The following is a 15,356-nucleotide window of genomic DNA, read 5'->3' on the forward strand; positions in this document are numbered from 1 at the left end:
CACAGCAGGAATGACCGCATACCAGATGCCTGGGACTCTTTTCAAGAAAGCCTGATATGCTACTTTTGTAATTTGCTGATGACAGAGGGGACATCACATGGAAAAAGCTAATCAGACCTCCCCCCTGGTGGGGTTCATTCTCCTGGGCCTCTCAGCCCACCCAAGGCTGGAGGAAACATTCTTTGTGCTCATCCTGCTCATGTACCTGGTGACCCTGCTGGGCAACGAGGTCCTCATCCTGGTGACCATCCTGGACTCCCGCCTACACAAGCCCATGTACTTCTTCCTGAGGAACCTCTCCTTCCTGGACATCTGCTACACAACCTCCTCAGTCTCTCTGGTCCTGGATGGCTTCCTGGCCCCCCAGGAAACCATCTCTTTCTCCACCTGTGCCGTGCAGATGTTCCTCTCCTTTGCCATGGCAGGGACAGAGTGTGTGCTCCTGAGCATGATGGCGTTTGATCGCTACGTGGCCATATGCAACCCCCTTAGATACCCTGGGGTCATGAGCAAGGCTGCCTATGTGCCCATGGCTGCCAGCTTCTGGGCTATTGGTGGTGTTGCTTCTCTGGTACACACATCCTTGGCAATTCAGTTGGCCCTCTGTGGGGACAACATCATCAACCACTTCACCTGTGAGATCTTGGCTGTCCTGAAGTTGGCCTGTGCCGACATCTCCATCAATGTGATCGGTATAGGGGTGACCAATGTGATGTTCCTGGGGCGTCCCAGTTCTGTTCATCTCTGCCTCTTATGTCTTCATCATTGCTACCATCCTGAGGATCCCCTCAGCTGAGGGGAGGAAAAAGGCCTTCTCCACCTGCTCTGCCCACCTCACTGTGGTGATAATATTCTATGGGACCTTATTTTTCATGTATGGGAAGCCCATGTCTAAGGACCCCCTCCTGGGGGTAGACAAAGAGGATCTTTCAGACAAGCTCATCTCCCTCTTCTATGGGGTGGTGACCCCCATGCTCAACCCCATCATCTACAGCCTGAGGAACAAGGATGTGAAGGCCGCTGTGAGGAAACTGGTGAGTCAGAAATCCTTCAGTCAGTGTTGTAGGAGGAGTCTTCTGTGGTTCTCACCCCCATGGAAGAAAGGACTTCAATCATTACAGCTGCCATTCTAAAGCCAAGTCAACTTAACTGGAATGATCTCTTGCCCTTAAGTCCATTTTCAGGGAATGTTTAACTTTTCAGAGTGTATTTCCTGAGTTTTGGCTACATGTCTGACATTCAACAGATGTCAGACAATAAATCCTCTAATTGAATGATGAAGACATTCTGAAAACATGTTAAAACCAAGGAGACAGGGACCATTAGAGCAAGCCTAATGGCCCGTGTTGTGCCTAAACTGCAGAGTTAGTTCAGAGACATAAGATGGCTCTCACAGCAGCTTTGCCATCCCTGTTGGAATCACAGGGAGAGTCAGAGGAACAAGGAGGAAGTGGACATTTTCATCTTGGACTGCTGTATATTAGATTGAGTTTGCCTGAAATGCTCAGAAGAGACAAAATTTGCCACATTGGAAGACTCTGGGTGAGAATAACCTATTTTGATTAAATAAATTTCTTTTTTATCTATGAGAAAATTGAGGCTGTATTTTTCTTGATGCACTGCACATTTTGAAACACTGCTAGTCAATCAAATTAAATTGAAGAAGGAGTAGAGGGTTTGAATTTGACATTTATCACTTAACAGCAATTCCCAATAGAAAAGTTAGTATTCTGTTACATAATAACTCACATTCTGAAAAAAAAAAAATAGATGACAGGTAGATAGATAAAGAAAGAAATAGATAGTGGCTAAATATGTTTGAAGACTTTGGGTTGGGGGGTTAAAGTTGCCAGGAATTCTCAGAGCCTTTAATATACTAACGTACACTGCAAATGTCCAAGAGACATAAAGTCTGTAGCATTTCCTGAGCCTCCATAGTTTAGCACAATAAAACTGGGAAGCATTTTCTTACTTATGACCTTGGGCAGGTTGCTTAACATCTCTCAGCTTATTTCTTCATATTTTAAAAACCTAACCACTTTATTTTATGTGGATTAGATAAGACACTATAAATAAGTCCTCTGTAAATAGTAAGAAACATAGAAATGTAAGATATTGCTAGAAGTATTATTATGAGTGCTGCACAGTGCTAATGTGCCATGTGGAAGAGAGCAAGATACAGTTCCTATCTAGAACAATAGATACAAAAGATGGATGAGACATTTGAGATGGCAGTGGATGAATAGAAGCGGTTTTATGGCAAGTTATATTAAATTCTGAGAATACTGGAAAACTAAAAGAATTTAGAAAAGGAATCCAATTTTGAGAATATAGTAGATCTTGGAAACTTTTGCTTCAAGTGATATTTACGTTTTCTTATATTTATTAAAAATGAATTGTATAAGACAGGGATGCACATTTTGTTAATAAAATTTCACTGTCTTATGTTAATCAGTCATGTTTCTGATTTCTACTTTGCAACAGCAAAAAAAAAAAAAAAAAAAAAGGACTTCCCTGGTGGTGCAGTGGTTAAGAATCTGCCTGCCAATGCAGGGGACACGGGTTCAAGCCCTGGTCCGGGAAGATCCCACATGCCATGGAGCAACTAAGACCATGCACCACAACTACTGAGCCTGTGCTCCAGAGCCTGCGAGCCACAACTACTGAGCCCGCATGCCACAACTACTGAAGCCAGTGCGCCTAGAGCCTACGCTTGCAACAAGAGAAGCCACTGCAATGAGAAGCCCGCACACTGCAACAAAGAGTAACCCCAGCTTGCCGCAACTAGAGAAAGTCCGCAGCTTTGAAGACCCAATGCAGCAATGAAGAGCAGCAATGAAGACCCAATGCAGCCATAAATAAATAAATAAATAATAAACCTATTAAAAAGAAAAAATCTTGCTATTGCAAACATACAAGAGTGACATCTAGTGGCCATTTAGGCAAACTTCAGACACTTGTGGAGCCGTGTGACGTCATCCTTAGATGAGGCTTCAGAGGTCTTCTTGTTCAACCAGAGCTACAGGATGCATGGAGTTCCTCTCCAATATCCCTGACGCCAGTCATCCAGCATCTGCTTGGACACTTCCAGTGACGAAGAATTCAATCCTTCCAGATTCTAGCTGTTTCATTCAGCCCTACTAGCAAATTCTTCCTTGAATTATACGAAAATATATCCTCCTGTAGCCTCTACCTTCCCATCCTAATTCAGCTTTGTGTCTCCACATGAAATGCACCTAATCCCTTTCCCTCTGACGTATGAAGATAGTTCTTCCCGAGGATATTCCCCTCCAGCCCAAACAGCCCCAGCTCTTCCTCCTGTGCCAAAATCACCCAACATTACCCAACTGGAGGTACCAAACTGTGTCTACAGCATCATCTCGTTTATTCCGGCAATTGAAAGGATGTGATATTTCTGAAAATACCTTGGGAATAATAACACTGCTAAGCTAACTCTATTTCCCCAGGGTAACTGAGATCAGACTGACGTTGAGAAACACCGAGAACAAGTCTACCTTCTTAGTAGGCTGTCCTCTACTTTCTTTTCCTCTAATGGCAGCTGCATCCTTTTATATTACAAACTACATGATCCTGATGTAATTATTAAATTAGAAATCACATAAATTGTTTTCTCTAGCAACAATGTCTAACCCTACTCCAACTTCACATTTCTTGCCTTTCAATGTCAGTCACCTTTCTTCTAGCCGACGCTTTCAAAAAGAACAAGATGCATTAACAGGAACAAGAAGAGACAACCAAACTGAGGAAATTTTTCACTGACTTAGGTCATCAGTCTTTCTGAAAAAGTATTGATATGATATCATACAATATAGGAACTCATTCCTAAAATCCCCCAAATGAAAATGACTAGAATGGATAAATTCTTTGGGGGGACAGGAATACTATCACATTATTATACTTATTCAAACAAATGTATTATTTCAACTTTACAGTTCTGGATCTGTGCTTTTTCAGGCTTTTATTTTAGTGACCAAATCCCCAATGAAATCTTTAAGCTGAAACTTCAAATATAAAGTGGATCTGCTTTGGCGGAACCAGGGCAGGGCTGGGGGCAGAATGGAGGTGAGAGACAGTGGAGGGAGGCGGGTTCCACCTGTTCAGCCTGCCCTTCATCTCCACCCCCCAGGGGTCCCCCAATCCGGATGGACCACCCAACTCAATTATGATGCATGCCACTGTAGCCAAGAAAATTAAACACTGTAAAAGCATATTTTTGCTCTACTCTCAGAAATAAATGCGAGAATCTGGGGAAAAATTATATTCTAAGAAAATATAAATTACCCAATTAACCATTTAAGATTTAGACAATCTTAAAACACCAACTATCTAAGTAGAAATTGAGAAATTGTCAAAGATTGACCACCTGAACATGTTCTAGGCCCAGGGAGATTCACAGGTGAATGCTATTAAATAAAAGGTTTTAATACTGTTTAAATTATTTCAGAGCATACAGTGAGAAAGATATCTTCCAGATTCCTTTAACCAAGCCAGCATAACAATGATACTGAAACATGAAAAACATGACAAAGAAAGTACAACTGAGAAAACCAGAGACCCATCTCACAAATGTATGTGTCTGTGTATATACATATATTATAGGTATTATACATATATAATAGAATTCAGCAATACATTAAAATAATGTCCAAGTGGATAAACCAATGTCCAAGTGGATTTACTTTTAAAATGTAAAGGTGGAAAAATTTAAGGATACCTACTGGGATAATTCATCACATTCACAGGTCAAAGGAGGAAAAAATAACCATTTCAATAGTTCCCCTGAAGTTATTTTTTAAAGTTTAACAAATTTAATTCTGAGTTTTATAAAACTTCTAATAAAATAGGAACAGGTGTGTTCTTTAACAAAATTAAAATGTCTCTAATTTTAAAAGTCTGCAACATGCTTAATGATGAATCAGTAGATCAAACCCATTATACTTTAACACTGTTCTGGAAATACCAACCATTGAATTAGAGAACAGAAAGAAATATAGAGTGAAAATAGAAGAAAGTGGGAAATAATTTTATTATTATTGATAACTTATATACTAATAATTTTATACCTCGATGAAACAGGAAAATCGATTGAAAAGCAATTTTTCTAAAATAGGAGAATTCAGGACTTCCCTGGTGGCGCAGTGGTTGAGAATCCGCCTGCCAGTGCAGGGGACACGGGTTTGAGCCCTGGTTCGGGAAGATCCCATGTGCCGCAGAGCAACTAAGCTGGTGCGCCACAACTGCTGAGCCTGCGCTCTACAGCCCACGAGCCACAACTACTGAAGCCTGTGCACCTTGAGCCTGTGCTCTGCAACAACAGAAGCCACCGTAATGAGAAGTCCACGCACCCCAAGAAAGAGTAACCCCCGCTCATCGCAACTAGAGAAAACCTGTGCACAGCAACGAAGACCCAAAGCAGCCAAAAATTTTTTAAATGTAAATAAATTAATTTTTTTAAAAAATAGGAGAGGGCTTCCCTGGTGGCGCAGTGGTTGAGAGTCCGCCTGCCAATGCAGGGGGCGCGGGTTCGTGCCCCGGTCCGGGAAGATCCCACATGCCACAGAGTGGCTGGGCCCGTGAGCCATGGCCACTGGGCCTGCGCGTCCGGAGCCTGTGCTCCGCAACGGGAGAGGCCACAACAGTGAGAGGCCCGCGTGCTGCAAAAAAAAAAAAAAAAAAAGAATTCAATGAAGAAGTTGGTTATGAAATTAACAAGCAAAAATCAAGTTTTTCATACAAACAGTATGCAGGAGGAAATATTATGGGGGAAAAAGAATTCATCTATATTAGCAATGAATTGGAGGGGGGGAATACCTAAGAATAAAGTTAAGAATCCACAATACTTACATGAAGAAAAGCATAATACTCTATTGAAAGAATTCAAAGGAATATTGAATAAATTGAAAAATATAACTCAGATAAGAAATCTTGCTAGTGTAAACTTCTCAAGTTCCCGAAATTAATACAGAAATTCAATGCAATCCCAGTCACTAACAAGCTAACTCTAATTCACACAGAAATAAATTATACATTATATATAATACATATAGAAAACCATGTCAGAACAGCCAGAAGTATTTGGAAAAAAACCAACAAGGGGAAATTAGTCCTACTAGAAATCAAAATGTATGTAAAAGTAATTTTTCTTTTCAGTTTGGTACTAGTGGAGAAATAAATAGATCACTGGAACAGAATAGAGTCTAGAAATAGACCCAAATATATATGGTCATGTAATATGTGATAAAGTCAATGTGCTAATTATTAAGCTATTGTCTCTCAGCTCCAAAGCTATCCTTCTATACTATTCAGTTTTATGTTGCTGGGCTGGGATTCCAAACCACATTTCTGCTTTGCCAGCTGGCTCCCTATAGGTGCTGCCCATAGGGGGCGCTAGAGGGAGAGTGGAAGGCTGGAAAAGGAAAAAGGGACTTGCTCCTTCTGCTTTGCTCCCTACTCCCGACTTTGTGGCCCCACAATGCCTTTGAGCAGCAGCAGTTGCTTCTTACATTAGTTGGTTCCAATGTCCTGCTTCTTTCTACATTCTCGGAATCGGGCTCATTATTCTGGGTCTCAGTTCCATAAGACCCCTCCCCAAACACCAAGATAAATTCCAGAGGAATCAAAGATTAAAATAAAAAAAAATTAAATCCTAAAAGATTCTACTAGAGAATCCTCTGAGGATTCTGGGAAGACAGCAGTTTGCTCTGTAGAATCCATAATGCGTCACAACCCAACCCCAATCCAGCTACTCTACTTTCCTAGAACAGGCAGCTGCTGAGACTCAGAGCCGTGGGCAATGCCGAGGCTATGTGAGAGTCCTAAAAGATGGAAGTGGTGCAGGAATTTTACTCCTCTGTACAAGGAGATCCTGGAGACAAGCATCACATGTTGGGGCAAGAAGGAGAGGAAACGCTGTGGTATCTAAGAGAGTCTGCTTGGGCGATTTCTGGACCACAGAGGGGCAGGGCTGTTGCTTCCATGTCAGGTTCGCTGGAGGAGCCCAGGGGTCTGTCTCTCTGGCCCAGAGTAGAGAATTATGCAAGTTTTACTCGCCTTGGCAGCTTGGGGCCTATTAAAGGACTCACAAGCGGCCAGTGTCTCACACCCTAACACACACAGGCAGACTACAGTGCCTGGCCCACTCCCAGGATGCGGCTGCCTAAAGAGCGCCAGCAGCAGAGCACCCAGCAGCCAGACAGAGGAGTAAACAGAACCTAGAGAAACAAGTCTCCTGATGCGAGTGAACCGCCAGAGGAACAAAAACATGCCAAGAGCACTCCAGGAGAGTCAAGTCCAGCACAAAAACTCTTTCTGATAAGACGGCAGATTGAACACATGTAACAGTGAAGTTAGAGAAGAAAAAACTTGATACAATGCAACTTGAGGAAAAAGCAAGGTCAGAGGAAGGTCTGGGGGAAAAGAGGGAGGAGGTGAATAAGAAAGACTTAAAAGTGTTCAGAGAAGGAAATGCCAGGATTTGAATCCAACTTCGTCTGACTCCACAGCCCATGCCTTTTGGCTCCAGCAGCACTTACCGAGGTTTACGCTGGGGCTCAGAGCCGGAAAAGAGCGAGCACAGACCCAGCCGGCGTTCAAGAGATTTCAGGAAAATGGGGAGGCGAGCGAACAGGTACAGGTGAACTATCCCGTTCTTTCTCCCAGACAGGGGAACACACACTCTGCATCCCTCAAGTCTGGCTGAAAGAAAACACAGGAACGATTTTAGGCCCAGGGCCCTGGCAAAAAGGCTAGATGTGGCAGTTTTGCCTGCAGTTTGGCGTTCTTACCACACCTCTTAAGGACTTAGCTCACTGTTACCAAGTGTAAGACCCCTGTAAAGAGATTCGAGTTGCTGCCTCTTCCTGACCCCTCCTCTCCAGCCATACACATACCCCACATAATGACCAGTCAGTAATGACTTGCTGCCAGTATGGCTTTGAAGGTTATTCTACTTTTCAGACAGTGACTCCTTTAATTTTTTTTTTGCGGTACACGGGCCTCTCACTGTTGTGGCCTCTCCTGTTTCGGAGCACAGGCTCTTGGACATGCAGGCTCAGCGGCCATGGCTCACGGGCCCAGCCACTCCGCGGCATGTGGGATCCTCCCGGACCGGGGCACAAATCCGCGTCCCCTGCATCGGCAGGCGGACTCTCAACCACTGCGCTACCAGGGAAGCCCGACTCCTTTAATTTTAAAAAAAATTTTTTTTTTCAGAATAACAATGTTTTCACCCAATGACATATACTACAAGAATATTTTGACTTTTGGTTTCAGGCAAAGACACACTCACCAACTTATTACTCAGCACAGCAGTTTCTACCTGGAGAATATCATATGGAACAAACAAGAGCTGTTTGCCACATAGGGATGAGCCCAAATGTATTGCCAGGCGAGACAAATGAAGAGGCAGTACCTCCTGCGACTCTTCAGTGGGCTGTGCACATGCACTATTTTTTACATGTTTTGAAGCATTCGTGTATTTATTTTTATTTTGCCCTAGAAATATTTTCTGTGATATGATTTTATTTATAGTGCAGTTTGAATGCAAGATTACCACGAACCCCGAAAATGCTGAAATATTGTTGAAGAAAATAGGGCAGAAAGAAGACTCCACTTTCCAAAGAATCCCTTCTCCCCCAGCCCCACCCACTATCAAGTCCTTCTTCCTCCCTTGGAAAGTACTGTAAACTTCATTATATTACATTTTACATATAAACTCTATTTATTTACTTTCTAACTGCTGTTTATTACATAAACTTGTTTTCATTGTTCAATTAATATATTCTTCTGTGAATATTGTTTAGGGTATCTTGGATCAGTATCCTAATTTTTCGTATTAAAATCATTAGAAAATTTTTTCCATCTATTGACTTTTTTCCCTTAGCAGAAAGGTTTTCATGAATGAATCGACATCCTTAAGCAAAGGATAGGTATACGTTTTGCATTAGCAATGCTCTCTGAAGAGTATAAATGTAGTCACATTGCCTCATAGAGCTCGTGGCTATTGTCTTTAGAACCAACTGAAGCAGCTGGAAAATTTAAGTCCTTGAGATTCATTGGACCTGTCCCTATTCGTAACATGTTGAGTTTGTTATCCTAAGGACCAAGGTTTGGCCTCTTACCACTGACAGGAAATGGCTAGAGACCCATTGACTAAGGCCCATGAAGAATCAAGTAAACATAAAGATAAGGTTTTGTATCAGTGAAGATTAGGTTTAATCAAATATAGCAGAGCCTCACATTAGTAATGCTTACACAAGATAGCAGCTCATTTCTGTGTCTTGTATAAACATCTGCAAGGTAGGTAATCCAGGGATATTGTGGAATCTCTGCTCCTCAAAGACTCCACTTCCTTCTAGTTTACTGCTTTCTTATTACAATGGTGTAGTCCTTATTCTCACAGTCCAAGAAGGCAGCTAGAGCTCCAGCTCTCATGCCGCATTACACGTGGTAGGATGGAAAGAATGACAAAGAAGAAGGGGAGGGTGCTGGTTAATTTATGTGTCAACTTGACTGACCGTGGAATGCTCAGATTAAACATTGTTTCTAGATGTGTCTGTGAGAGCGTTTCCCAATGAGACTGGCACTTTAATTTGTGAACTTGATAAAGTTTACTGCCCTTCCCAATGAGGGTGGGCATCATTCAATATGTTGAGGGCCTAAATAGAACAGAAGGTGGAGGGCGGAGGAATTCAGTGGGATATCCCATCTCATCGTGCCTCAGACTGGGATTTACACCATCAGCTCCCCTGGTTCTCAGGGCTTTGGACTCAGACTGAGTCTGCAGGATCTGCAAACAGCAGATTGTGGGACTTCCCAGGCTCCATAATTGTGTGAGCCAATTCCTCATAATAAACAAATAAATATCTCCCATTGGTTCTGTTTCTCTGGAGAATCCTGAATAATACAGGGAGCACAGGGCATATGCCAGCCGTCCTATAAGATAGGTTTCTAGAAGCTGTCATGCTACAATTCTATTTGCAATCCATTCGCCTTAGTCACGTGGCTGTAGTTAATTGCAGAAGATGCTGAGAAATATAGCCTTAATTCTGTGCAAACATGTGACCTAGTTAAAAATTGGGGATTCTTTGATTCTGAAAGAAGAGATGACCAGATATTGTGGAACAATAAACAGTTTCTACCAAAAAATCCTCCATAATTCTAATTCTGCATTATATTGTTTTTAATGTAAGAGCTGCCACTCACTCCCAGAAAGCCCCTTGTCTACAGAAACTTACTCAGCTACATTGGGAAAAAAATAAGAGTTGACAAAATAGTTTCTTAGAAATTTTATCTCCATATGTATCTGTTTCCCAGCCGGTCGCACAATTGCCAGGACAATGCTAGCTCGTGATAAAATAGCTATCATAAGACTTTGAACTATGGGTAATACACATCAAGTTTAGCTAATGTGGCATTATGAATTTCTTCATCAAGTGATCAACACACTCTTCACCTTTAATTCTCATTCAGGTTCATCAGAGATGGACCTGGGCAGCATAATTGTGATTTGGATTATGGATACTGGTTTGTCGTGTACATCTAAAATAATAAGTAATATGTTTGGATGTGGAATCAGGTTCTTTGACTGGATTCAGAAAATTAAAATGTCTTTCATCTTTTGGGACATGTTCCCAGCAAGTATGACAGTAAAGCTTCACTTTGTGTTTCTCAGAGAAGATGAAATGTATTGATAATAGTTATCACAATTCCCTATCCTATTATCTAGGCTGCCTAAGATCTCACCACGTGTTGTACTACATCAAACACACAGCCAGATGATCCACACAGTCCTATAACAAAGGCAGTATGCTCGCTTCATGCCCCCTTCTGTAAGCTAGGGATCAACAGCCATGACATACATGTATATGTTTATGTTTCAATTTGGGTCCAAAAGCACCATCATGAAATTCCCATATTATTAATTCCCCAAAGAAATTCCAGCGAGAAAAATCATGCAGGTACCAATGGAAGGACACTGGCTGCTATGATACAGAGAGGGACACACGACGAACGTAGTACTATAGCGGAAATCATAAGGCTTCTCAGAAAAACCCACATACAACTAAGAATTGCCTTTCCTCATAACTCTGTCAGCCCTTTTCAAGCACAAACTGCCTTCCTTGGCGCCAATGAACTTACCCCAAAACAAAGATCACCTGCAGATTTTGTTTTTATAAACTTCACCTTCATCTCTGTCCAAGGAGACAATCTACGCAAAGTTTGTCGTCTCCATATACTGTGCTCTAACTAAATGTCTCTGAGTACCCTCTGATTCTCTAATAATGTTCCTAGTGTAAGAGCATAAAGACGACTTTGGAGTGGAATTGACTCCCCCTCTAATGAAACACTTCACTGTTCGACTTCACCAACTCTTGTAAACAGTCCTCAAAGTGCACAACTGAATGTTCTGGCAGAAAATCCCAAGTCTCAAGAGGCAGCTGGGCCTAATGATATAATTAAACCAATTTCACCAAACTCACGGGCATACAAGGAGGCGGCAGGAACCACAAAGAGGTGTCTGAAGCTGGTTCACCATCCATTTGAAAATATTGAGAATTGATAACATTTTGACTCATCCACAGATGTTAAATGTCTATAGTTATGACCTACAGGTCTTGCTAAAGGCTTCTACTCTACCCAGATTTAGTTTTAATAGTCCATAACTCTAAAGTATCTCATTGGTCTCTCACAAATGCTCACCTCTAAGGGAACAGAAAGACTTCTCACCAGAAGTCTTGGGTGACTTCACCTTCCTAGACTGCAAGAGGGCTACTTGGGGGCCAAGTTCTTTTTCTGCTCGTTAATCACAGGCTTCAGCACCTGAGTGACAAGGACTTGGAAAGTACTGAGCCCTTCAAAACCCCTCTGTGGTTGGCCACACCTTGAGATCTGACCTGTGGGACAGGAGGACACTGCATCATGACTGTAGGTGTAAGGAAACAGCCCTTGGCCTACATGCATCCGGACTGGATGACCATGAGACTTCACTGGCACTTCTGTCATGCTGCTCTACAAGGTGATCCAGGGACCCACCTCTTTCTTTTTGCTCCACTCTCCCCTATGTTGTTGTCCTCATCCAACTGATCAAAGCTGGTTTACCACTTTAATTCAAACATTCCAGCCGAAAGAAAGGGGGACAGAGAAGGCGTGGACAGTTCTCAAGGACATGACCTGGAAATTGAAAACATCATTTCCACTCAATCCCATTGGCCAGATCCAACTGATCAAAGCTGGTTTATCATCCAACTGATCAAAGCTGGTTTGATCATCCAACTGATCAAAGCTGGTTTACCACTTTAATTAAAACATTCCAGCCGAAAGAAAGGGGGACAGAGAAGGCATGGACAGTTCTCAAGGACATGACCTGGAAATTGAAAACATCATTTCCACTCAATCCCATTGGCCAGATTTAGTCACGTGGACACGCCCAGATGCAAAGGATGGTGGGAAATATAGTGTCTAGCCAGGAAGCAGGATGCTTAGTTAAAATTTAGAGGTTTCTATTAGTGAAAGGGGAAATGAAAAATGGATATTGAAAGATTATCAGTCCCTGCCACAATGACATTTATTTAATGGATGATTGCTAGATCATGGCTAGTGGTTGACTAGATGATAGGGAATGCTTGGGGGAAGGGATTTGATCACTTTGAGGGGAACTGATTATTTTGGGGGGATTAATTAGCTTTAGGTCTGATTAGGCTTAAGGAAAGGAAGACCACTGAGTATGTCTGGATTGACAGTGATTGTATTTGGTGAGTCTGAATTAGTTGATTAGATAAGAATTTTGATAAGCTATATAACTCCCAGCTTAATATCAAAATGCAAAGAAAGGGTTCAGTTATGTTTGGTCATTTTGAGAAGTAACCTTTTTGGTTTGCCAAATATTAAAACTTTGAAGTGAAAGTTGGTTATACTTAGTTATTCAAAAAATAAAAGTATTCAATTCTTTCTTCTGCTTCTCCTTGTGCATTGTACATTAGTGTCAATATTCATTCCCTTCGAGGTCCATTTGGTCTCTTAAAAGCTAGCCACAAGTAGCTCTCAATAGCTCCTCTGGGCAGGCACCAAAGAAGTAAACCTGATCCTAAGTAAAATCTAGTAGCTTGCCAATATTTTCACCAGTTAGGAATTATAGGAATTTAGCCATAGAATTTGAAAATAAATTGAAGTCTCTTTTTAGCCATTTTTTGTTTTTAGTAGAGACCAAGATCCCATTCATTGCAAAATGTTTTCCTAGACATGAATGCTTGTGTTTGATCCAGGAATAATAAATGATTGACTGTTACCCAGCAGCAGGGTGGGGTGGGATTCCTGGCACTTTCTTTTTTTTTTTTTTAAGCAAAGGAAAAAACAACTGAGCAGAATTTGTTCTTTCAAGAGCTTTTTGTGGAAATGTAGACTAAAGAGACGACGGGACCTTTTAAATCACTTATGGCAATAATTACAAATATGGTTACACAAAGCTAGTGAGAATGCTGTTTTAAATCACTATAACTTATCTCACCTAGATGTTGCCATTAGTGGCATTAACTAACAAGGCATCTTCAGCTTGTTAACTTTTTTATCTTAACGAGTTCTAAGTTCAAATGTTTTCTTTTTCAATATAAATATTTGATTTTGCTAAAGCTAATTTGAAATTCTTGAGTGTTGCCTTGAGTATGCACAGAAAAGATCAGTTTTGTTGGAAGTAGCTGGAAAATCCACTGCTGGAATTTAAAAACAGCTAACGTGTTGTAAGTCATTACATTTCATTGTAAAATTCTTTACAATATAGAATAAAATTTAAAATTCTTTTTAACCAAAACCTTGATGCTAGGCGTCACAAAAGAAAAATTCGTCTCATTTAAGAAGTGCTCTAAACCTGCAATTCTCAAACATTTGTCCAGAAAATTAGCAGAAATTAAAAGACCAACGATAGGGCTTCCCTGGTGGCGCAGTGGTTGAGAGTCCGCCTGCTGATTCAGAAGAGGCGGGTTCGTGCCCTGGTCCGGGAAGATCCCACATGCCGCGGAGCGACTGGGCCCGTGAGCCATGGCCGCTGGGCCTGTGCGTCCGGAGCTTGCGCGTCCGGAGCCTGTGCTCCGCAATGGGAGAGGCCGCAACAGTGAGAGGCCTGCGTACCGCAAAAAAAAAAAAAAAGACCAACAATAGCTTTAGATGTTGATGAGAATAGAGAAAAATAAATACTCATATTGTTGGTGCTAATGTAAACTACGTCAATTTTTTAATATAAAGCTATGACATGGGCTTCCCTGGTGGCGCAGTGGTTCAGAGTCCGCCTGCCGATGCAGGGGACACGGGTTCGTGCCCTGGTCCGGGAAGATTCCACATAGCGGAGCGGCTGGGCCCGTGAGCCATGGCCGCTGAGCCTGCGCGTCCGGAGCCTGTGCTCCGCAACGGGAGAGGCCACACAGTGAGAGGCCCGCGTACCGCAAAAATAAATAAATAAAAAAAGCTATGACATTAGGTAGAACATGCAGGACAAGGAGACTAAATAAAGAAACGAAAATTCAACCATCAACCATACTCTAAGAAAGAAAACTAAGAGGCCTAAAGGTCAAAGGCCCTGTTTCACAGGTGGAGTCCCTACGCATTGACGGCCGAGTTACCAGATTTACCAAATAAAAATACAGAATGGCCAATTCAATTTGAATTTCAAATAAGCAACGAATACTTTTTTTAGTATCAAGATGTCAACTTACCCAGGACGTGTCAGGTATTTTCGCCAGAAGCATCTTTGCCGGAGGCATCTTTGCCGCCGCAAGCGTTTTCCCGCAGCACTAATTGGCCGTAAGGCAATTTTGCCGTAAAAGCTAAGAACGAAAAATAAAAGGGGAACGAACATTAAAAAGGACATAATGAAGCATGAGAAATGAATAACAAAATTAAACAGACTTTATTGCAAAATACAAAACATTTGAATACATTTAAAATGTGTATAGATTCATGGCAATAATGCACAAATAACTGACTTTATTTGTGCATTGTACCTAAGCACTTGTACCTAAGCACGGATTCTCTCGTTCATAGTATTTTATACGCCCTCTCCCCGCCCTTTTTTTTTTCTTTGTTGATTCCTCTCCTTGTTCAGCGTCACACTTTTTCTTTTTTGCTAAAATTTGTTCCCTTGTTAAGAGAGCTGTCGGGAATTCCCTGGCGGTCCAGCTGTTAGGTCTCCATGCTCTCACTGCCGAGGGCCGGGGGTTCAATCCCTGGTCAGGGAAATAGGATCCCACAAGAGGTGCAGCAGGCCAAAAAGAGAGGTGTCAGTTCCCAGAAACAGACTCACAGAGAACAGACTTGTGGTTGCCAAGGGGATGGGTTGCAGGGAGGGT

General features: G+C 41.9%; 1 protein-coding gene and 1 long non-coding RNA gene across 2 annotated transcripts in view; one reads left to right on the plus strand and one right to left on the minus strand.

Moving 5' to 3' along the window:
* LOC309824443 overlaps positions 1 to 14,811 on the minus strand; it is a 51,443-nt gene extending 36,632 nt beyond the window's left edge. Inside the window, exons 1-2 of the long non-coding RNA XR_014296932.1 lie at positions 14,724 to 14,811; positions 7,554 to 7,716 (exon numbers count right to left, since the gene is read on the minus strand). This is a non-coding gene — a long non-coding RNA (uncharacterized lncRNA). The remainder of the gene's footprint in view (positions 1 to 7,553; positions 7,717 to 14,723) is intronic.
* On the plus strand, positions 98 to 1,133 carry LOC309823709 (olfactory receptor 2S2-like; the record flags this gene model as incomplete). Its single annotated transcript, XM_082656253.1, is given in 2 exon segments — positions 98 to 721; positions 723 to 1,133. Coding segments are annotated over 2 exon segments (1,035 nt in total).
* Positions 14,812 to 15,356: the final 545 nt, after the last annotated feature.

Source organism: Grampus griseus (genome assembly GCF_964374135.1).
Source record: "Grampus griseus genome assembly, chromosome: 6".
Classification (NCBI taxonomy): Eukaryota; Metazoa; Chordata; class Mammalia; order Artiodactyla; family Delphinidae; genus Grampus; species Grampus griseus.